We start from the raw sequence: 25,172 nt of genomic DNA, 5'->3' as shown, positions 1-25,172 counted from the left end.
AGGCACACAGAAACTGAGCAGGATTTAACCCCTGCTAGCCACATAGGGAAAAGTGTGTCCATTCAAAGAAAGCCTTTTAAAATCTCACAATACCTCTTGTGCTATGAATTTTAAAAGACAAACAGAACAAACCACCTCTAATCATGTGATGTCATAACGACATTGTTAATTGAAAGATGGGTATCTCAGCTTTTCCCAAAGGCCTGAGCATTGAAGTGGATTTTTTAAATATCTATTTTTTAATTGAGTTTCAGAACAGACAGAAAAATATACAGAACAAAATCATAGTGCATTCAAAACTTTAAAACAGCATCAATCCCAACCCTCCCAGCATTTACTGACCCTCACTGGTCTTTCCCCAGGGAGAGAGAAATTTCAATAGCACATACAAACATATCCATAGTTCTTGGTTGTAGCAGGAACTGACAGATTAAAGAAAAGGAATTAAATGCATACATCAGAACCAAACAGATTTGTACTGGGTTGGAACAGATCTATATCTATATACCTTGCATATCACTGAAATGTTTTTACCTAACTTTGAAAAGACAGCAATGTTGAAGCATGACACAGCTAAGAGAGTCATTACAGAAATGTGGAGCCACTGCAGAGAAGGCTCTTCCCATGTACACCCACAGTAGGGGCTGGAACAATCAGATTCAAAGTTCAGAAGCTGAAACCATAATCCACCCAATCATAAAATGCCTTATAACCTAAAAACCTCTGGATCCAGGAGTTGTTTCTTCCTGCTCCTCCATTTCATTTCTGTACTGCTTAAGAAGAAGAAAAACCTCAACCAGTTTACAACACATTAAAACATCAAATAAAACAATCCAGAATAGAAAATTACAGAAGAAAGACAAATATAAAATATACATTCAAAGCAACATAATTAACAGGAAAGTAATACATGATCTTAAAATTTTCCTAATAAAATAATGGAAAGGATATCAACTACAGATGCACATTTAACATATTCACAAAAATGTTTTTTTTTTATTTATGAAATTTCTATAACGCCCTTGATCTGAGGATGACAGAACAGTTTGCAATTTAAAAACACAGAAATCCATAGCATAGTAAACATTAATTTAAGCATTTCAAAAGAAAACATTACTAAAAGAAGTCAAAATCAAAATGCTGGGATCAAGGCACATTAGAGAGCACCTGTTTTCCCCCGATGGCCTTTTTCTCTCCAGTCTCCACCTTCTTCTAGCTATGACTCAACTCACAGTTCTTCTAAATATAGACTTCCTGCTATGAGCAGTGCTGGGATGTGGAATCATAACAAATGGGAAATAGCAGTCACATCAAAGCCATCTTCCTCCCTACCTGTCTCATATATGCAGGTTTATACCATCTGGACACAAATGATCAATTAAAAACAAGTGAAAATATATGGCACATGCAAGGACAGGTATATAGATAAGGTCAGTTGACTACAATTATGTTTTTATCAGCCTGTATCTCCACTGCAAGAAGTAAAAATTAATTCAAATATTAATGAATATAAACTTTCATAGGGTTTAATTCAAAGGATTTTCACATGTTCATATTGGGCATTCAGCACTAACATCAGTGTTAAATAAGTTTTAGATCATCTAGATTTCAATGGGAAATGGCAGTTCTATACACAATAATCTCCAGTAATCTCCAGGAACCCAATTAGCATCAGCTCTAGCATGTATGGCTAGTAGATAGGGAGAATGGATGTTGGAGTCCAATAGCACCCAGAAAGCCACATATACTTACCACTGGTCTAAAGACATATACAGATGAAGTAAACGTGTGATATATGGCTACAATCTACACATGATCTTAGCCAAAAGGCCGAGAAGCGATTATGGTGTTTTCAAAAAAAAGAAGGAAACACAAATGGAGAATAAACGGTCAACCTATTGACCAGGTAGCAACTTTCAAATACCTGGGAATAACTTTTCAGGAAAGGGTCTCGTGGCACCAACAGATGAAAAACGCCATTGCCAACGCAGGAAGGGCCAATAAAGCCCTTACAAGATTTTTTCACGGGAAAGGGGGTAAATACGTTCCGGCAGCCTCCCAGGTTTTTGCTGCAAAAATACTCCCACAGCTCACTTATGGATCCCAGGTTTGCAGTTTTAAAAATTTTGCGCCTATGGAGGCATTTCAAACAAAATTCTATTGGTGTCTATTGGGGATCCCCCCCTGTGTATCTAATATAGCTGTCCGCTTAGAAGTTGGACAACCACCCGTTAACGCGCGGTTGTGGATTCTAAAGATACACTATTGGTTAAAACTTATATTTTCCCCGGCCGGTTTGGCTCCTTTAACACTCTTAGACACCTTTCACTCTACCTGGAAAGCTTCCCTGTTTGAAAAGATAAGAAGCTTGGGATTCTCCCCGCAGATCTTGATAGCGGCAGGATATGAGAGAGCCAAAAGCCAAGTGCTTCAACGCATTAGGGACATAGAGTTGCAATGTCATATGGGCAAAATGGATAAACATGCCACAATTAGAGACCTTGGGAGAGGGTTTTCACCCGCAAACTATCTGGCTGATTTACAAATACCTAAGTATAGACACTCCTTTACCCTGGCCAGATTCAACGTTCTGCCCTCTGCCCTGCTGCTAGGCAGATATGAGGGCAAACCATATGAGTCACCTGTTTGCCCATGTGGCTCATCGGAAGTGGAAACAAGTCTGCATGTATTGCTGCACTGTAGTTACTACGAGGATCTACGCCTGACCTTTATTGCCCCAGTTCTACAAAAGCTTAAAAATGAACCAGAACTCCAACATATGAGAGCCTTGGTAGAAGATAAGGTTCCTGAAATTACGATCAATGTTGCCAAATTCTGTGTAGCTGCTATTAGGTGTAGGAAACAAGAGCTTTCCAATGTCAATATGCAGGCAAAGGCAAATACTTAATTTTATTTATGCTGTCTAATTTTAAATTGCTGTTATGGCCTAATCTGTATTGCAACTGTCCTTTGTTTTTTCCGGTGTTATGCTTCACTGACTAGCTGTACGAGTTAATCTGGTCTGTGACCCTTTAATAAAATTTGATTTGATTTGATTATGGCTACAATCCAATGTATACTTTGCTGAGACTAGAATTCCTATTCAATGTAGTGATATCCACTTCTATGTAAACAAACGTAGGATTGAACTAAACTTATGCACACCATCTAGGCAACTGAAACTGTTTCCTATAATCGAGAATGTTTTTTCTCTAAGAATTGGGGAAAAATATTTACCAGCAACTTCCAGAATGCCATTTTAAGATCCTTGTTTCTTATGCTATAGATGATTGGATTCGTTACTGGTGGCACCATGCAGTAGAACATAGAAGCCAAGAGGTCAAATGCCGATGGATTCCTGGGAGTTGGTCTTAAATAGACAAAGGTGCCACTTACCAAAAACAGGGTGATAACAATAAGATGAGGCAAGCAAGTTGAGAAGACTTTTTGCTTCCCATGTCTGGATGGGATTTTCAGGACTGCTCTAAAGATTTGAACGTAAGAAAAAGCAATAAGAGCAAAGTAGATGAAGGCTAAACAAACTCCAAAAGTCACAACCCAAATCACAGTGTTATCTGAGTCAGAGCAAGAGTTCTTCAGCAGTTGTGGGATTTCACAGAAAACTGATTAATGGCATTAGAACAGAACTCAACTCTGAATGTTGTTCCGGTGTACACTGTTGTATAGAAAAGTCCACCAATCCATGCACTGGTTGCCATCTGAATGCAAGCTTTCTTGTTCATGACAGTCTCATAATGCAGTGGATTGCAGATGGCAACATAGCGATCATATGCCATGACACCAAGGAAGACGTAATGGGACATCATGAAGAAAGCAAGGAAGAATATTTGGCAGACACATCCAGAGTAAGAGATTGTTTGGGTCTTCATCAAGGAATTTGCAATGGACTTGGGAACTGTAACTGATATGGAGCCAATGTCTTGCAATGACAGGTTGGCGAGAAAAAAGTACATGGGTGTATGAAGCTGGTGGCTGTAGAAGATGACAGTGATGATGATAAGGTTTTCTATGAGGGCCACCAAATATATTATGACAAAAAGGCTGATGTGAAATACCTGCACCTCCCGAATATCAGGGAATCCATGTAGAAGGAATCCATTTGCTCTTGACTGGTTCATCATTGTGTGTCTCAGACCTTTGTTTGGTGCCCGGGAAAGAAAGCTGCCATACTACTTCTTTCTTATTCTTTCTTATTCATTTGAACCGGGAAATCTTTCTTGGCAAACATGCTTTGATTACTTGTGATTACTTGTCCAAAAAGGCTTGTGCCTCCTCCGTTGCTATATCATCCACCTTGCCAAGAAGCCTACCCTTGTGATGTGTTCTACCTGCACTCCTGTCTTTTGGTAAGAGAAGCCAAAATGAAAGAATCCTTTGGTGGTGGCTCTCTGACTGCCCTCCCTGTTATTGAGACTCATTCCAACCAATGTAATCTCTATCACTGAAGGGCAGATATTGGAAACTAAGCTGTTCAACAAAGGGGTGAAATGGTTAGCAATGAGCTTTATCAATGTCTCGTTACTAATTATACCCAGAAGGTTTAATTCTCACGAGCCTTCTACAGCTCAGCAGCTGTGAATCAGATGTGTATTTTGAGGGTTGAGATTCAGTTATGTTTATAATGACTATGAACCAAAGTTCTTCTTAGGGGCTTGCACCGGGGGGGGGGGTTAAAGTTCCTAAATCTCTTTTCTCTAAGTGTGTGTGGTGGGTTTCTGGCAGTGGCTGCTTAAATTAAGAAAAGGAGGAGGAGGAGGAGTTTGGATTTGATATCCCGCTTTATCACTACCCAAAGGAGTCTCAAAGCAGCTAACATTCTCCTTTCCCTTCCTTCCCCACAACAAACACTCTGTGAGGCGAGTGAGGCTGAGAGACTTCAAAGAAGTGTGACACATCTAAAACTGAAATCTTTTACACCAGTGGTTTTCATCCAGTGTGCTGTGGCACCCTTAGGTGCCTTGAAGGATGGTCAGGGGTGCTGCCCTGACCATGGCCTCCATCCCTCTTTTCTTCCCTCCCTCCTCTGATTCCTGCTCACATCTCTGCCTCCCATAGGCTTGCATGGCTGTTTGTTGCAGCGGCTCTGGCTACAAGCTCCCCATGCAAATGGTCCTCTGGGGTTGGCCAAGGGGTGCTGGTTGCCAGAAACTGAGGTGGTCTTGGAGTAAGCAAGCAAGTGGTTGAGGTAGCCCAGCCAGCCAGTCTGCCAGTCATTGCTCTTGGGAATGGATGGACAAATGAGAGGCCGGGCAGGCAGCAAGCACACTGGTCTTTCTTGTACTTGTTGTGTACAATGCCTGCCTGGGAGTTCAGTGTCCTTCACCAAAAGGGAGGCTTTCTGTCATGCAGGCCTGGTGGCACCCACTGCTGCCTCCCAAAGTAAGGAAGGTGTTGGCCTAACATTCACATTTGGCCAATCCCTGTTGGGTTGCTAAAGCTGGGGTCTTTTTCTTCCCATGCTCATATGGGGCAGTGTGAGAAGGCAGGTCAGAGACCAGGGGCAGTGGCGGCAGCTTCCCAGATGGAGGGTGTTTGAAAAGGGGTGAGGGGCTGTCACATAACTGGGCTTCTGAGGCTCGGAGGGCATTTCGCCACAAGACAGTCACACACACCCTTGTGGAGCTTTCCCTCAGCCTCCTCACCTCTCCATTCTCCTTGAGAATCCTGCAGGCAGCTGCTGCCATGAGAATGCATCAGAGAAGGGAGAGAACAAAAGAGGGTTGAAGGCCAATGTTGCCTGCAGTACCCCTGACCATCATTCAAGGCACCCCAGGGTGCCATGGCACACTGGTTGAAAACCACTGAACAGAATAACTGATGAATGTCAGTTGAAATGGACTCACGCTGTGCCCAATGGACTCACACTGTGTCCAAAGCTGCTTGTTTGGCCACTCTCTGTCTCTCTTTCTTTAACAAATTCACAAAACAGGTATTAAATGCTAAACAAAACATTTTTTAAAAAAACAACAACACAAAAACCTTAAAGTAGGAAACACTCATTTTTGTTTCTTTGGATACCAAAAGGGATACTTGAGAGGGATATCTCATGGTTATATATTTAGCCCATACTTTCCTTATTCAGCGAACTGCTGATCACCTTGTGGAATGTTTGCTCAAATCAGCATATGTGGTGGAGATGTGGGAAGTGGTTAAGTTCTGGAAGGATTTGTTGAAATAAAATCAGTCCCTGAAGAAAACACCTCTAATATCCAGACCTGGCACTGCTTCTTAACCTTTGACAGGAAATAACACTAGCTTCAGACCCCTCAAAGGTTGTCTAGGAGCCAGGTTCATAATAACAATATACGAGAAGGTGAAACAAACTAGGGCAAGTAGCACTTAAGGAAAAAAGAGAGCAATAAAATAAAATTGGCACAAAGACTGAAGCATAATGATTCAATTGCAACTGATTGGAAAGGTTTTATTAAGTATATGGCTAAAAATTAAAACAGAGGGCTCCTTTGACACTATAAAAACTTTTGGTTAGAATAATCTGTATATTACCCTGTGTGCAAATGTTTTCATGGATGAGAACTTATATCGTATTTGGCTATTATTTCTGATGTATTGCCCAAACTTTATCATCTTGGTTAGGGTGGGATATTGTATGTTTGTGTGATGTTGTAATAAGCTGTAAGGATTTAATTAAAAATGATTGTTTTAAAATGAGAGTGCTCTAAACCAGGTTACATGACCTAGCTGAAGAGGCTTAGGATATAGCCTAAGCACTCCCCCCACCTGGTCCTGCTTCTGCCATTCCCCCTGACTACCCTCAATTTGGACTTACTTTTCAAACAGTTTTCTATGCCGGCTGCCAGGCCATGAGACTGAGCCAAATAGGCTTAAAACACAGCCTAGCCCACCTCCCCCCGTCCTACCCCAACCATGTGTCTGGAACAGCCCTTTTTTTTTGAAATTTATGCTACCACAGTTCAACCAGCTTCCACTCAGTTGGTTGAGCATTTTATACTGGTGTGTCTTCAACAGAGCTGGGGTCAGGAACTAAATGCTGAAAAACAATTGACCAAACCAGAGATAAACTAAATCCCAATGCTTATCCCTGAAGATCTTGCTGTAGGATTGCCCCTCTTAAGTTATTTTCTTATTTAGATATTTTATTTGTTTTAATGCACTTTGAGGGATATTCATTGGTGCTGAAAACACAATCAAAATGGAATTATTAAAAAAGAAAAAAGAAAAATTTAACCTCCACGTGACATTAGGGTGATCAAAGTATGAATCTTGGGGAAGAACATGAGATCCACCTTAGATTTAAAGTCAAATACAGCTTATCCCCTTTCTGTATAAAATAATATGTAAAGAAAATACAAACCAAACCATTGCTTAAAGAAAACAACAGAGAAAACATTTTTAAAAGATTACCTCAGGCTCAGACCTAAAAGTTTTGCCAGGGCAGCCTTGAGGTCCTTATTTCTCATGCTGTAAATTACTGGATTCAGCATGGGAGGAACCATGGAATATATTATAGTAAATATCAAATCCATTTGTGGGGCAGTGTTACAGGTGGGCCTGAGGTAAGCAAAGCATACTGTAAGTAAAAATGTGGAGAAGACAATGAGGTGGGGTAGACAAGTTGAGAAGGCCTTTCTTCTTCCCTGGGCTGAAGGGATTTTCAGAACAGCACTGAAGATGTGTACATAAGTAACAATGATGAAAATGAAACAGCCAACCCCAACTGTAAAACTAAACATAAGAATTCCAATTTCAATTAGGTACAAGTCAGAACACGCAAGCTTAAGTAACTGTGGGATTTCACAGAAGAACTGACTGACAACATTGGAGCAGAATAGTATTGAAAATGTTCCACTGGTGTTTAAAACTGCATGCAGAAGGCCGCCAACCCACACACCAGCAACCATTTGGGTACAAGCTCTCCTGTTCATTACCATTTCATAATGCAGGGGATCACAAATGGCAACGTACCGGTCATATGCCATGACTGTAAGGAGGAAAACATCACACCCAACAAAGAAGAGAAATGAAAGGACTTGAACAACACATCCAAAATATGAAATGTGCCTTGTGTTCATGAGGGAATTGGCCATGGATTTGGGAATAATAACTGAAACAGAGCCAAGGTCCTGCACTGCCAAATTCACCAGAAAGAAGTACATTGGGGTGTGCAGGTGGTGGTCAAAAGCTACTGCGAAGATTATGAGAAGATTCCCTGTCACAGTTGCTAAGAACATTCCAAGGAAGAGAAAGAAGTGTAGAATCTGCAGTTCCCGAACTTCTGAGAATTCCAAGAGAAGAAACTCAGACACTGATGTTTGATTATCCATTTTTTACTTAATGTTAAGTAACATGGCGACCCTGGAAGAAAACAACAACTCTGTATTTAATTCAGTTTGAAGTGGTTTAAAGAATAAATATCAAATCCTCTATGAAGACACAATTAGAATCCGTCACACTAAATTTCCCATAGAGGATCTTCACAGAAGCTAACAAAAAGGTTGGCCTGTTGCTCAACATCCAAAAAAACCAAATTGCTGTACCAACAAGCACAAAACAACCACTCTGCAATGCTACAAATCAAACTCAATGGTGTAACGTTGGAAAGGGTTCACTCCTCCTACCTGGGCAGTTATCTTTCTACAAGGACCGACATTGATGCCAACATCCAGTATTGCCTGAGCTCAGTGAGTGCAGCTTTCTCCAGATTGATATGCAGAGTGTTTGAGGACTGGGACATTCGTAGGGAAACTAAAATGCTTGTTTACAAAGCTATTGTACTACCAACCTTACTGTATGCTTGTGAAACATGGAACACTTATAGATGTCATCTCCAACTCCTTGAAAGACTCCATCAACGGTGTCTCTGAAAATTTAGTGTAGCTTCCCAACATGCACTGTAGCAGTATGTTTCGGTAGAATGTTCATTTCATTTGGGCTGCTTAGGAGATGCTGTTTCATTATCTAAAGGGTACCGGATATTCTTAGCCCAAAATACAGCTTGAAATAAGATAACTGTTTGCTGGTGTATTTTGCTATGTATTCCCAAACAGTTTTTAATGATGCTCAGTTCCCAGAGAAGCACTGTAGGTCTCAGATTGTTCTTGTTTCCCTTTCACACAATGAATGGAATATGAGTATTACTTAAAGACTATTGCTGTGTCTCTCTTCCCGGTCTTACCTCAGATGTCGAGGAGGATGTAGTCAAAGAGTACCAAGAGGACAAGTAGCTTCCCTCTCCATTCATGCAAAATGAATGAGGATTCTGAGAGATTCAACTTTGTACTCAGTTAAATTTTGCTTATATAAATCTGGTTAATGGTCTATAAAAGGTTCCTCAGTTGGTCACAAACTTTCAGGATAACATAAAATAAACACATATGTAGTTCTTCTTCAGTCTGGATTGTAGTTACCAACAGTTATAGTAAAGTCTTTTTATTAATGCAATTAATGTGTTTCCACTTGAATGGGTGACATATGACTACCCTCTGGAAATGATCTGAATACTGCATGTTGTATGAAATAGAATTAATCCATGTAAGAGCCAAAATCTCATATTTGGTTCTTAGATTATAGTACTATCTACATTGCCAAATGAATGTATCCCATTAGCAGTTCCTCTATAGGCAGCTCACATGCTCTGATTTAAGTGGAACAATCATTTCAAGAGCAAAATGTAGGGATTTGATGATTAGTTAGTTAGTTAGTTAAAGAAAGACATACATGTCCAGTCACTCAAGGTAAAATGATATAAATAACTTACTATTTTTCTTCATGCCGGTTTTTTTCTCCAAATGATGATGCGGCTTCCTCTCTTTTGTCTTTAGATAATAATCTATCCATACAGGCACAGCTGAAATTTTATGTATGTTCTCTTACCCTGTACCATTGCCTCCCACCCTCCAAGGCAGTCAAAAGTCTGTTTTCATTGGCAATACAAGATTGCCACTATGTTATTAGGTTTGTTGTGTTCACTGGCACATGCTCTCAAGAGTTCAACACAACTGGGCAAAGAACTCCCCCAAGAAAAATAGATTTTCTGCTATTTCTGAAAATATAATTAATAGATAATGAATGTATGTGAGAGTACATTTATTTATTTATCAATTCATTACATTTATTATCCACCCATAAGTTATAACTGGGGTTCTCTGAGCAATGAACAATTAAAATGATTTAAAAATCACATAATCCAGTAACAGAATATTAAGTCCTTCTCTGATAGTTTTTAAACAATGAAGATTTAGCAGGTTTTAGTTTTTGAATTTGTGCTTTTAGATTAATCGTTGCATGTTATTGACCAGGATGGTGTTCTATACACATTTAGCCCACATTTGAACTATCCATTTAAAACAGTATCATACCACTAAACTATCATCACACAGCTACAATTCCCAGATTTCCCTGGAAATACATATTGTTAAACCACTATCAGAGTTTAAATTCTGTGGAGGTAATAGGGGTATCATAATGACCCTTAGGACCCCTAACTACAGCTCCCCAGATTCTTTGTGTGAATCTATAACTGTTAAAAGTTGTATAATACTGCTTTAATTGCATGGTGCAGATGGGATCCTGCTTGGATTAAGACCAACTGAGTTCAACAGGTCTTCTGAGTAGACAGAAAAAGTTTTTAATGCTTTAAATTTTCAAAGGCATTATGATTCTGCAGTAGTTTGACTTCATCCCATTTTCTCTCCAGACAGATGGATGCCAACACCAGCAACAACAACAAATGTGCAAACAAGAAGCACATTGAAATTGTATAAATTGTCTAAAGTACACTACTCAAATAGACATTTTATATGCACTTTCCTGAAATGATGCATTTTGTTCTCATCTACCATATATGTTTGTATATGCAATTTACGCAAAATAATAACTAAAAAAACTTACTTAATTCTGTTGAACATGGCCTAACTTGGGATGTCTTTGGCCCATAATTTTTCTTTACACTTAGGAAGCACATTCTCTAGTCTTAAGATTTGTGGCCTAACTGATTATGCCTACTCAGACACAGCCAAAATAAAAAGTGGGAACTTAATAATTTGCTTTTCTGTGAGGGTCTTTTAAAAAAATAGGGAGAATTGATGGCAGTGGTTAACTGCCAAGCCTATATTGTGTAGACATGTGCAGGTTGATCTTGGTAAAGTTGCATCCACTCCAGCCCTGGTTGCCCTTTGATTGTGCAGCCATCAAAAGAGTGAAGACTTTGTGAGTTGTGGAGGGTTAGGGTGGGGCTGTGACCCCTCCTTCAGCTGTGTTTTAATGGGCAGAGACAAAAGGGTTTAAAGGGTGTAGAATTTCAGTTTAAATGATAAGGCTCAGAGATGTATATTTTTTCTCTGAGTTAGTAGCAACAAGGAGGAAGCAGGGGCCCGAAGAGCATCATGTGGGTTGACTGTGAAAGGCTGTAATAAAAAGAAAGAGAACATGGCAGATGCAAGCCTGCTGTGCCTGTGAGAGAAACAAGTAATCCTCTTGGATTGTAATGTATTGAACGTCTCCATCTAGGCGCAGGTTGTAGACATGTATAAATAAACCATATATATTAAAGACACCTGAGTCTCCACCATGCCTCATTGTCCAAAAAGAAACACAGACCCTGAGTAACTGCCCAGAACTGCTTGCATCCCCAATGTTTGGGGGTATTGGGGTGGTGTGCATCAATGGTGAAAAATAGGGGGGTGGAATGTGTCCAGACCTTTTGCAACATACATAACCATTTCACAGTATTTTTTCATACATACATATAGTTTGCTCAGAGATTGGCCACCATGGTTTCAAACAGAATTGGACACAAAAGTAGTTACTATAAAAGATGTGAAACCTTTTGCTGAAATCTCCAGACTGATGGGGAATATATATATAGAAGGGGTGCATTATTGTACTTAATGAAAATATGGAGAGTAAAGAGCTGAACCAAAATTTGGAATTTTATTAACATCAGCAAATGATACAGGTTGAATAGGTGATATTTATAATTATTGAATTTGATACCCAAAGAGAACCATTTATGAGGAAATGGGCTAGAGGGTTACAAGAGGATCTTAGTATGGAGGAATGGATTTTGGTAAATTGCTGCTACAGATTACATCAGTAGAGTTGAAAAAAAATTCCTATCTTGATCACTGAATTGGAACAAACAGCAGTCAGGTTTTATGTGGATTTCTGTTCATTCCAATTTAGCACAGAAGAGCAGGTTTTCTGGAGGAAAGAAGCAGAGCAAAGGCAAAACTGCTTGGACCCAGAACACTGCTCAGACCTGTGATTTTTAAGCAGGGGACAAGAAGAAGTGTGGAGAAGCCCTTAAATTGGGTATTACTCTTTTTAAAGTTTGCTCCAACTGCTAAATTCTCTCTGTGAAAGGATATACAAAGATAGCTATCCTATGCACATGAAGTTCATTTGAAGGAAGCTGGTGTATGTTAAGCCAGCGTAATGTTACACTAGAACCAAACACCATTCAGCAGCAAGGCTGGGCTGCTACTCTGCCTAAGCCTGACAGAAGGAAAGCAAACCTTTCAAATAGTCTTCTATGCAGGGGGCTATACCATGTAACTGAGATGAATGAGTTTAGGATTCAATCAAGACCCACTCCCCCACTATTACCCTAAAGGTCCATTGTAGATTTAATCCCAAGCATCGCTTATTTCTTTTCTCTATAATAGAATAGGACAAAAAAGTAAAAACCAAACCATTGCTTAAAGAAAGCAACAGAGAAAGCATTTTTTAAAAGGTTACCTCAAACCTAAAAGTTTTGCCAGGGCAGCCTTGAGGTCCTTATTTCTGATGCTGTAAATTACTGGATTCAGCATGGGTGGAACCATGGAATATAGTATAGCAAACACCAAATCCAGTTGTGTGGCAGTGTTAGAGGTGGGTCTGAGGTAAGCAACACCTGCTGTAAGGAAAAATGTGGATAAGACAATGAGGTGGGGTAGACAAGTTGAGAAGGCCTTTCTTCTTCCCTCAGCTGAAGGGATTTTCAGAACAGCACTGAAGATGTGTACATAAGTAACAATGATGAAAATGAAGCAGCCAAACCCAATAGTAGTACTAAGCATAACAATTCCAATTTCAATTAGGTACAAGTCAGAACACACAAGCTTAAGTAACTGTGGGATTTCACAGAAGAACTGATTGACAACATTGGAACAGAAGGGCATTGAAAATGTTCCACCGGTGTTTAAAACTGCATTTAGAAGACCACCAAACCACACACCAGCAACCATTTGGGTGCAAGCTCTCCTGTTCATTACCATTTCATATTGCAGGGGATAACAAATGGCAACATACCGATCATATGCCATGACTGTAAGGAGGTAAACATCACATCCAACAAAGAGGAAGACTAAGAGGACTTGAACAACACATCCAAAATATGAAATGTGCCTTGTGTTCATGAGGGAATTGGCCATGGATTTGGGAATAATAACTGAAACAGAGCCAAGATCCTGCATTGCCAAATTCATCAGAAAGAAGTACATTGGGGTGTGCAGGTGGTGGTCGAAAGCTACTGCCAAGATTATGAGAAGATTCCCTGTCACAGTTGCTAAGAACATTCCAAGGAAGAGAAAGAAGTGTAGCATCTGCAGTTCCTGAACTTCTGAGAATTCCAAGAGAAGAAACTCAGACACTGATGTTTGATTATCCATTTTTTACTTAATGTTAAGTAGCATGGCAACCCTGGAAGAAAACAACAACTCTGTATTTAATTCAGTTTGAAGTGGTTTAAAGAATAAATATCAAACCATTTGTGAACACACAATTAGAACATGTCACACTAAATTTATAACTATCATATGTTCAACACTAAATCATCTAGCTTTTCTTTGTGGATTATGGATATTTTGAGGGCCCATGTGAAGTGAGCCTTGGCCACTGAGGGATGGGCTTCATGAAGGAGAAGTTTTTTGATTAGTGATAGTAGGTTTTCACAAAGGAATTGGTTGTACATCCTGAATCACCCAACCCACAGGAGATTATTCCTTCAGTGTTGATGTTGGGTGGCATTTCCGTGCACTGCTCTGGTTTGCCAGAAGCGGCTTAGTCATGCTGGCCATATGACCCGGAAGCTGTACGCCGGCTCCCTCAGCCAATAAAGCGAGATGAACGCAGCAACCTCAGAGTCGGTCATGACTGGACCTAATGGTCAATGGTCCCTTTATCTTTATGAGGTGTATCATTTCTCTAAAATCCCTCCAGAATGCCATCTTAGGGTGTTCTATGACTGGTTGACACCCATCCGGGAATTCAGAAGGAATACATTCCCCCTGAATCCCTTTAACAGGATACCCTGGAAATTTGACCCATGTATTGGAAGTGGTATTTCAAGCCACCACTCTACCAGACTAAGGAGCCCGCACAATGCCCTTTTCTGCCACCCGAGTTGGCCCCACCATGTTCTGCCTTTCTGCTTTTCAGCAACAATGGGGCCTCTGTGCATCCCATTGTATTATACTGTTAGTGTAGCTTCCCAACATGCACTGTAGCACTATGGTTCACTAAAATGTTCACTTTATTTGGGCTGTTTAGGAGATGCTGTTTCATTATCTATAGGGTACGGATATTCTTAGCTCAAAATAGAGCTTGAAATAAAATACGTGTTTGCTGATGTATTTTGCTATGTATTCCCAAACAGTTTTTAATGATGCTCAGTTCCCAGAGAAGCACTGTAGGTCTCAGGTTGTTCTTGTTTCCCTTTCACACAATAAAGGGAATATTGGCATTGCTTAAAGACTATTGCTATGTCTCCCTTCTCAGGCTTACTAAAGATGTAGAGGAGGATGTATTCAAAGAGTACGAAGAAGAGAAGCAGCTTCCCTCCCCATTCATGCAAAATGAAATGGAGAATTCTGAGAGCTTAGACTTTGTACTCAGTTAAATTTTGCTTGTATAATTCTAATTAATGTTCTATAAAGAGTCCCTCAGTTGGTCACAAACTTTCAGGATAACATAAAATAAACACATATGTAGTTCCTTAAGGTTGGATTGTTGTCACCAAAGGCTATAATAAAGTCTTTTAAATAATGCAGATTAATATGTTTCCACTTGGATGACATATGACTACCCCTCTGGAAATAATCTGAATACTGCGTGTTGTAAGAAATAGAATTAATCAGTGTAAGAGCCAGTATCTCATATTTGGTTTTCAGATTATAGTACTGTTTACCTTACCAAATGAAAGTATCCCATTAGCAGTTCCTCTATAGGCAAATCACATGCTCTGATTTAAGTGGGACAATCATTTCAAGAGAAGAAATGTAGGGATTTGATGACTAGTTAGTTAGTTTGTTAAAGAAAGACATAAATGTCCAGTCATTCAAGGTAAAATGATATTAATAACTTACTATTTTTCTTCATGTCAACTTTCCCTCCCAAATTATGATGTGTCTTCCTCTCTGTTGTCTTTAGATGTCCATCTATCCATATGGGCATAGCTGCAATTTTATTTATGTTCTCTCACCCCGCTCCATTGCCTCCCACCCTCCAAGGCAGTGAAAAGTCTGTTTTCATTGACAGTACAAAATTGCCACTATATTGTTATGTTTGTTGTGTTCCCTGGCACATGCTCCCAAGAGTTCAACACAACTGGGCAAAGAACTCCCCCAAGGAAAATAGATTTTCCGCTATTTCTGAAAATATAATTAATAGATAATGAATGTATGTGAGAGTACACAAACATACATTTATTTATTTATTTATCTATCAATTCATTACATTTATTTGAACTATACATTTAAAACAGTATCAGACCACTAAGCAATAGCTATAATTTCCACATTTCCCTGGAAATAGAGCTTGTTTAACCACTTTTAGAGTTCAAACTTTGTGAAGGGAATATGGGTCTCCCAACAACTCTCAGCAGCCCTAACAAACTACAGAATTCTTTGACTGTTTAAAGTGGTATAATAACACAATGTAAATTTTAGCCCTTTAATCCACATATATTCCCACTGTTCCAGCTGAGATATTCCATGAGGTCCAGAGGCTTGTCACTCTCAGGAGCTCGTCCTACACTCGAGTTGGACCCTGGCAGAGACACATGCCTGACTGGCATGTTCTCTCTCCTGGTCTTTCATTCGGGAGCTTCAGAAGCTTTCTTCTGCCTGAACATCACAGTGACCGATGCCAATAGTCATCGGCACACTTAGGGATCCTCAGAGTGTTTACAGTTTGCATAACAGACCTCAGCAACTTAGCATTTTGGCTAGTCTACTTTATTTACATATAAACACACACAGAGCACTGCAACATGGCTCTCTCTTTCTAGCATCAGACAGCAAAGAGAAAAAGAACAAAGGACAATAGTCCCACTTTATGGAACACAGTAACACAAACATCCTGTCTCCATCACTTCCCACTCTGTGGAGTCAAAACATACACCGTCATGTGATAGACAAAAATCCCATGACTGAAATCATGGAGCAGGAATTGTAACAGTCACATCAGATATGAGGGATGGGGCTCTGGAGCATGTGGAGGCCAACTGTGAATGGTCTGCTTAATACTTTGAGAGTAATCTCACTCAACTTCATAGAGATTTGAATGCCACAACTGTGGCAGTTCCATTTGAGGTGTCTAATATCTTATGTGTCTGAGGTAGAAATGGCTGTCCTACTAGATCTCTCAACAGCTTTTGATATTATTGAACATGGTGTTCTGCTGAACCAGCTCTGTGGGATGCTATCATGGACACTGTCACAGTGGCAACATTTCTACTTGCAAGGTAATGTCCAGAGATGTTATGGTGTCCTGCAGGGCACTTTTTTTTCTTCTGGTGGTTTATGAAGCTAGAAATTCCATTAACTTGCACTGCAAAACCAAAACGGCCACAACATTTTGTTTCTCCACAAGCTACCATTATCACCCATTAGTGAAGCCTTTGGTCCTTTCTGTAACAGTAGTAGCCCCAGATCTTACAACAAATAGTTGCAAAGGCAAATGCTCAAGACCAGTAAAGCAATGATATGAATAGTTTATAATCAGATTTCCTATGCATGTCACCTTAAGCCATAGCTCAGCGGTCGGCCACATGCTTTTTATTCAGCAGGTCTCAGGTTCCTCAGCATCTAGAAGTTGAATAGAAAAGATCCCCATCTTAAACCCTGTATATTGTCTATGAGTCATTGTATGCAATATTGATTGTTTTGAATGCTATGCTATTGTCAGAAACTCCTACAGATAAAGTTTCTCTTAATTACCGTATTTTTCGCTCTATAGGACGCACTTTTCCCCCTCCCAAAATTAAGGGGAAATGTGTGTGCATCCTAGGGAGTGAATGCAGGCTCCTTGGCTTCAGCGATAGCAACACGAAGCCTCCGAAGCGCAGAGGGAGCGCTCCCTCCATGCTCCGGAGGCTTCGCGTTGCTTTCGCTGAAGCCTGGAGAGCAAGAGGCGTCAGTGCGCACTGACCCCTCTCACTCTCCAGGCTTCAGGGATAGCCGCCTGAAGCCTTCGGAGCTCAGCGTGAGTTCCTGCTGCGTTCTGGAGGCTTCAGGTTCCTTTCGCTGAAGCCAGGAGAGTCTTGCTCTCCCGGCTACAGCAAAAGGAACCGAAGCCTGAGGAGCACAGCGGGAACTTGCACTGCGCTCGGAAGACTTCAGGGATAGCTGCGTGCAGCCCCTCTGGCTGGAGAGATTGCGCATGGCTAAAGAAGAAGCCAAGACAGCGAGCGGGATCCCTAGCAGCTCTGGGAGAAGCGGATCTTGATCTCCCCCTCTAAACGCTAGGTGCGCCCTATGGTCCCGTGCGACCTATGGAGTGAAAAATATGGTATGTTAGGAGAACATAGATTGTAAAATTAATTTTTCTACACACCTGCAGTCATGGCTTGAAGTGGCTTGCTAAGGCCAAGTCCTCAGGGAAATTAAGATCATATTAATAAACCACCTCCTGATGGTTGTGTTAAACTCTTACTGCCAGTAAAGATATGATTTTCCTGCCTCAGCAAGAGCAGGGGAACACTTATAATGCATCTTAGCACACTGGGAAACACTTAGTTCTGGGAGCAGAAAGTGTATGAGAAGCGAATAGAAATCTATGGAATAAATGTAAGTCATTTATCTACTTAATACTTTAGAAAATGGCAGATATATACTGCACTTTTTTCAAATTCAATATATAAAAATTGTCATTCTCTGCATTGGGATACATTTTAGGTATCGCAGAAATACAGAGGACTTGTACAGCAGAAACAGATTAGATTTAGATTAGATTTATTAAATTTATACATTGTTTCTTTTGATGCTATTTACAGGTTACTACTGGACTGGTAGAGCAGCTAGCTTTTTAACATTCTGTCATTACAACCTTAATAATTCTAGTTACAGATAGGTAGCCGTGTTGGTCTGCCATAGTCAAAACTAAAAAAATTCCTTCCAGTAGCACCTTAAAGACCAACTAAGTTAGTTCTTGGTATGAGCTTTCGTGTGCATGCACACTTCTTCAGATACACTGAAGTGTGCATGCACACGAAAGCTCATACCAAGAACTAACTTAGTTGGTCTTTAAGGTGCTACTGGAAGGAATTTTTTTTTTTTGTTTTTAATAATTCTGTTAATCATAAATCAAGACAATTAGTGAATATCCTGTCTGACAAGGGATACAATGTAATGGAATTTCAGGACATTCTGGTGAAAAATGTCTGTGTAATAGATGTTTTTTATCCAACTGTAAACATCCTGCTTTTGGTGCCATGTTTGTGTTCAATCAAAACACTCTGTACACTTCAACAACACTGCAGGGTTTGTTACACAAATGATGGGTGTTCATAAACTTTTGAGATCTCAAAGTTCTTGCCTTAATGCAGCATTTAATGAATGGTACATGTTATCCAGTATATGTGTTAAAGTTATTCAGGGATGTCTTCAATCAAAAGAGGTAGGGAATTATGCTGGGATGATCAAAGGAAAAAGTAGGTGCATGGGGACTAAATTGTAAGAGAGCATAATATGCAAGACTGTAAAACAGAGCTGAAGAACCTGTGAAACTCTGGGAGTTTCTAGATTACGATGCTCATAATTCCCGACCGCGCTGGTTGGCAATGATGGGAGTCCATCCAACAAGATCAGGAGGGTCACAAATTCCTCAACCCTGCTGTAGAACATGCTTACTGCTTACATAGTGCATAGGCTATGTAGGAAACTTAGTTTGCAGGTTTCTGCTTTGTAGCGCATTGTAAATTTGTACGTGGCTTACCTCTATACTTAAACTGAAGTCTGTTTTAAACCTATAGTCTGCTCTCATTTACATTACTTATTTTTACTTCACCATTCAGCCAATATGGCAGTGCAGCTAAGAAGTGGTAAAGCCTGAATGGTTTGAATGGCCCAGCAACAGCCTTGTGAACAACGTCTTGCCTTGCTGTTCTTACCATTTTGTTCTGTTACAATCAGTGTAGGAAATGCCTGTTTGTGAGGGGCAGAATACGTGTGTGTGTGTGTGTGTGTGTGTGTGTGTGTGTGAAGTGTATGCATAGAGTTGTTGAGCTTTTTAATTAATAACTGTTGTGATGAAAAACCAGAAAAGAAAAGCTTTGGGTTGACAATTTAAATCCAGACACTCTCATGGCAATCTTGTGATACTAAGGGTAGTAGGCCGGTGGGGTTTAAATTTAGTCAAAGCCAATAACTAAATGTCCTACACCAAATCTATAATTCAACAGAGAGGAGATTAGCCTCTAAGCTCAATGGAGCATTTGGAACACAGGATGGAACAGGAAAAAATTGCCTTAAGAACTTAGACTGAACAGCTTGTGTAGATCCAAGGAGAGCGCCTGGGCAAATCTGAGCCCCATATAATAACTGTGCTAGGGGTTTAGCTTTAAACACTTCAAGTGCTGATGGTATGTGATTGCCAACTTTTGTACAGAAAATGTGTGTCAGAATTTTGGTGCTTTGATACTTTTTTCCCCTTTGCATATTTCTGATGTGCTCCCCATGACCCTGTTGACTGAAAAATAAGGCCAAGGTATTTAAAAAATTTAACTTGTTTGATCAACTGATTATCCATATACCATCTATGGGCCCTATAGTTTCTTGAAAACACCATGGCATTCCTTTTCTTGTAATTCACAGCCCACTGTTCTCTTTGGCAGTATCCTGTGAATGCCCTCATCAATCTTTTTAGGCCCACTTTTGTTTGAGATAGAAAGACTGCATCATCTGCATACAATAATATAGAGATGGTTTTTGTGGCCAATATAGGGGCATGATACTCTGGGGATGTTAAACTCTGGACAATATTTATATATAAATTAAACAGTGTGGGAGCTAGGATACAACCATGCTTAACTTCCTTTGTGGCTGCTACAGATATTATGGGCTATAGCGTGTTCTCCCTAACCAGAGAGCACGGGTTGCGGTTGGGGAGACATGCCACCTTGCCATGACTAGGCAGATTTGAGGAAAAACCCGAGCCTGCTAAAGGGTTAATATTGGGTTGCTGGGGAGTTCTGTATGTTGCCAAATTCAGAGGAGGGGTTAGAGTCTATAAATATGGGGAGCCAGGGGTTGGACTTCCTCTTGGCCGTTTGCTTTCGGATCACATGGAGCACTTGGACAATCTTCTCATTGTCTGGTTACATTCTTTATTTCTTTATTTCCCCTTTCTTTTTAATCCTCTCTAGTCCCTTAAATAATCTAATCCCCCCCCTTTTCCTGTTCGATTTCCCACCCCACCCCTTACCCTGCCCTGTGGGAAGATTCTCCCTATATCCGTGGCATGCCTTTCCCAATAGGGAAAGAGCCCCCGTTAGGGGCTTTCTTTCGCAAAAGGTTTCCCCCATTTCTCTCGTTGAAATTGTGGGGCTAGTCAGGGCTGTTCCAGCTTAGCTGGAATCACTTTCGTTTATAGTATCCCCGAAGGTTGGCTTTAATTTGAGTGTGTGCGGCGCTGTTGGCCAAATTTTAAGCTAGCCTTGGGTGGGAGCACTAATTTGGCTTCCTTTAATATTGCTATGAGACTTAAGATTCTCAAGAGCAGAAACAGGGAGGCCTATTCGGCCTGCACATTAACTTCCAAGCCTAAGTCTGCTACAGGTAGCAGTTAATTGTTAAGTCTCTGACACGTGACTCATTCTCGCTATAGGAATGTATCTGCTTGCAGGCCCAGTTGCTCCTAATGTATATCTGAGGCAGACAGAGGGCCCCAGAGGCTCTCTGTGCCTCCAAGGATTAGAGCACTCTGTATATGCTCTTGAACTATGCCATTTCTGAACAAGTTTATTTTCTTTAAGTTTGTTTTGCCCTGATAGTGGCAAATGCCATTTTAGAGACGAGCCATTGTGGCTTAGTGGCAAAAGTGTAAGACTAGGACCTGGGAGACAGGGTTCATATCCCCCTCTTAGCCATTGTTATAACAAAACAAAACTAACTGCTCCTTTTAGGCTATTCTGTTGCTGGGTAGTTCTGCCCATTTGTGATAAAAGAACTTTGGGTTTTCTTGAAGGGGTGCTTCCTTCTAAAAGGGCAAGCAGGGGTACCTGGAATTGGTCCCTGTATGGGACGGCTGCATGCTCCCCCATTGCTCTACATGGACACCTAGGTCCTTTTGGTGTTTACCTCACTGCGAGGGATGTAACGGGCGCCACGTTTGCAATATGCAAGTGGGAGAAAGCACCTTTACGTGCCCGCGTTGCAGTTTGCTCTGTGCGTTGCAGGGCACGGCGCTGCACGGGCTGCAATTGCATTGCATTGTGTGAGAGATTTGCAGTTGCATTGCACAGGGGTGTGTGCATTGCACAGAGAGTGTGTTTGCATTGCACGGAGTGTATTGTTGCATTGCCCTGAGTGTGTTGTTGCATTGCACGGAGTGTGTTGTTGCATCGTACGGAAGGTGCGGTTGCATTGCACAGAGTGTGTGTGTGTGCATTGCACGGAGTGTGTAGTTGCATTGCACGGAATCTGTGTGCATTGCATGGAGGGTGTAGTTGCATTGCTTGGAGTGTAGTTCCATTGAACGGAGTGCATAGTTGCATTGCACGGAGGGTTTGTGTGTGCATTGCACGGAGTGTGTATTTGCATTGCACAGAGCGTGTTTTTGGGTTTTTTTTGCATTGCAGGGAGTGTGTAGTTGCATTGAACGGAGTATGTAGTTGCATTGCACGGAGGGTTTGTGTGTGCATTGCACGGAGTGTGTAGTTGCATTGCACAGAGCGTGTTTTTTGCATTGCACGGAGTGTGTAGTTGCATTGAACGGAGTATGTAGTTGCATTGCACAGAGGGTTTGTGTGTGCATTGCACGGAGTGTGTAGTTGCATTGCACAGAGCGTGTTTTTTGCATTGCACGGAGTGTGTAGTTGCATTGCACAGAGTGTGTGTCGGAAAAGGAAGCTGGCTCAGCAGCAGCTTTGTCAGGACTTCTTTAGGGGTTCTGGCCAGCGTCAGCCCTGTAAATTTACATATCATGATGGCAGCACAAGATGCCCCCTGCCCAAGCGGGGGCTGGAAGCTGGCAAGCAATAGCTCAATACCTTTTGCCCTTATTCCCATTTTATTTAGGGATCCAGTGGATATCGTTGCTAAAACAAACCACTTGCCTATGGAGAAGCTGTCTGCCTTGAAGGAAGTTATTTTGTAATACTTCCTCTGTAGCAAGTGATGCTTCATCAGATCCGATCTTGCTGGGTCACTTAATTAATCTTCCCACTAGGCCAGGCTGCCTGCGGCCTGAGGTCCCCTTACCTTTGTGTATGCCTACCAAGTGTGGTGAAGGCAGATATCAGGCGATGGTAGCAATTCCTGAATGGTTGCAATAGTAGTTCGGCATGGCAGGATACCTTGAACCCGCACAAGGATTTTCAGGTTCATGCTGGTGCTGCTGGATCTTTGCCCTTTGGTTTTACTTCAAGGGCCGCTGGTGTGCAAAGCTATGGCCTCAAGCCCGGAGTGGTGAGGCAATCATGTGACATAACTTTTCTTGAGTTTTCCCCATTGTACTAGCAGTTCACATGTGGCCCGAGGAGTTCAGTGACCATCGGATCTGCTTTTGGTCTGATAACCAGGTAGTGGTGAGCGTCTTGGCAAAACAGTCCTCACGCTCCAGCAGATTCTCCGCCCCTCCGCTCACGCTTTCGAACTGCGCCGCTTAAGGTTCAATATTGTGCTTTCTACTCTCCAAATTACGGGATCCTCTAATGATGTTGCTATCACTATCCCATTTTCAGATGAAGCGCTTCAGATCCTGGGCTCCAGACTCAGCTGTTGCCAGACTTTTCCAGACCACCTGTGGCATTTTGACAACAATTAGTATTTACAGAGAGCAGCAGCCTCCATTTCCCCTTCTGCTTTTAGCTCTTATGGGATGGCCTGGATGGCAGTCCTCGGCCATTCAGTTGAATTAGCCCCCATCCTCTGAACAGATCCTGCAGTATTTGGTCCACCTGCTGCAGATTGGGCGTGCTGTTATAACTATCAGAATTCAGTCCACTGCAATGTCTGTTACTCTGAAGCTTAATTTTCAGAGACCCTTGTATAAAGTTTATAGTGCGCAGGGCCTTGGAAGGTTGGAATAGGCTCCAACCTCATAGGACAGCGGACAGGAAGTTTGTCAATTTTACCTATGTAGTATCTGCAACAAGTTAAAACTTGTCTGCTGGTTAAAGATCAAGCCGAGATTCCTTTCAGTAGTCCATTGCATTTTCGCACTGAGGGTTAGGAAAATGGTTGTTGGTGCCAGCATGGGGCTGAGAGTCTGGAGGCTTATTGCTTCAGGACTTTTCTTTATCCTTTGGAACTTGTCTTTAGAATCGGGAACTCAAAAACAGACTTAGTGGGCAGGAGTGCCACAATCAGGGTTCCCGCCACAAGTGAGGAGGGCCCTTGCCCAGTTATGGATAACAGAATATTTGGCTTTTCATTCCCTGGGGGCTGGCCCGCTCCTAGTGCATGAAAATGGGTTCCCGTTAGCCAGGCATCAATGTGCTTACGTCGTGCACCAGTTATTACGGCCTGCGGCTTGCTTACCGCTGAACATGCCTCATTCCTTTCGAATAGGACTGCTGAAAAGGCTGCAGACTGGGGGCCTGTCAGTAGACAGGATTGTGAATACGGGTCATTGGAAGTCTTACGCTGACAAGGGTTATATCAAGAAGTGTCAAATGATGTCTGTGCTGATGCTTGTCTGTTATTTCCTCCCCCCCCCCCCCTAGTTATGGCAAGACACTTTAAATTTACAAAATGATTTTCAGGTGCATTCGGATGCTGCAGGTTCCCTGGGTTTCGGTCTTTACTGGAAGGGGCGGTGGTGCGCTGAGCGTTGGCCGTCTGAGTGGCAGGGAGAAGAGATTACACAGGACCTAACATTTCTCGAGTTTTTCCCATTGCAGTGGCTGTGCATTTGTGGGTCGAGGAATTCAGGAACCCTTGTGTCTGCTTCTGGACCGATAATCAGGCGGTGGTGAACATGCTGGCGAAGCTGTCATCACGCTCTCCCAGGGTGTCTGCCTTAATGTGGGCCTTTGTGTTGCATTGTTTACGTCATAATATATTGTTTTCTGCATGTTTTATTCCTGGGGTGTCTAACGAAATTGCTGATGCTCTGTCCCGTTTTCAGATGGAGCGGTTCAGACTTCTGGTTCCAGAGGCACGGATACGTCCGGAATATTTCCCGGATCATCTCTGGAACCTTGGCGGCAATTAGTTTTGCAGGGAGTAGCGGCTTCGGTTTCTCCATCTACCCTTAGATCTTACACAAAGGCTTGGACTGATTTTTTGACATTTATGCGCCAGTCATCCACTAATTTGGAGGGTGTTCCCCCCACCTCCTCGCAGGTGTTGAGTTTTTTGGCACATTTATTTCAGCTAGGGCGGGCAGCGAAAACTATTAAGATACAGGCGGCTGCCATATCCTTTTTCTGCAAAACATTTTATGATAAGGACCCTTGTGCGAGGTTTCTTGTGCGCAGGGCCCTCGAGGGTTGGGGCAGACTTCGTCCGCCCCAGCCGGCCTCACGGTGCCCCATTTCCTTTGATCTGCTGAGTAAGATGCGCAGGAGGCTGCGGGTGGTATGTTGGTCGAGGTACGAGGCTTGCCTTTTTTCGGCTGCCTTCTCTATTGCCTTTTTTGGAGCTCTTAGAGTGGGTGAGCTAGTACCGGAAGAGGGCAGAGATGGTCGTTCCAGGGGCCTTTTGTTCAGGGACGTCCAGCTGACTCCCGCAGAATTGAAAATCACA

The 25,172-nt window shown here is 41.7% G+C and overlaps 2 protein-coding genes and 1 pseudogene across 3 annotated transcripts; all 3 read right to left on the bottom strand.

Moving 5' to 3' along the window:
* Nucleotides 1–3,189: 3,189 nt before the first annotated feature.
* On the bottom strand, nt 3,190–4,142 carry LOC309354808 (olfactory receptor 14A16-like; annotated as a pseudogene). The gene has a single exon. The product of its transcript is annotated as an olfactory receptor 14A16-like (transcript).
* Nucleotides 4,143–7,400: 3,258 nt separating this feature from the next.
* LOC309354807 (olfactory receptor 14C36-like) lies at nt 7,401–8,324 on the bottom strand (the record flags this gene model as incomplete). Its single annotated transcript, XM_081885075.1, has 1 exon — nt 7,401–8,324. The coding sequence occupies one exon, from the start codon at nt 8,322–8,324 to the stop codon at nt 7,401–7,403; it is 924 nt and encodes a 307-aa protein (XP_081741201.1).
* A 4,410-nt stretch (nt 8,325–12,734) lies between these two features.
* On the bottom strand, nt 12,735–13,652 carry LOC309355563 (olfactory receptor 14A16-like; the record flags this gene model as incomplete). Its single annotated transcript, XM_081886509.1, has 1 exon — nt 12,735–13,652. The coding sequence occupies one exon, from the start codon at nt 13,650–13,652 to the stop codon at nt 12,735–12,737; it is 918 nt and encodes a 305-aa protein (XP_081742635.1).
* Between the last annotated feature and the right edge of the window lie 11,520 nt (nt 13,653–25,172).

The sequence above is a fragment of the Podarcis melisellensis genome, assembly GCF_964234715.1.
Source record: "Podarcis melisellensis genome assembly, chromosome: 13".
Taxonomy (NCBI): Eukaryota; Metazoa; Chordata; class Lepidosauria; order Squamata; family Lacertidae; genus Podarcis; species Podarcis melisellensis.
Note: the sequence above shows the minus strand (reverse complement) of the source record. Positions and strands in the feature narration are given on the sequence as shown.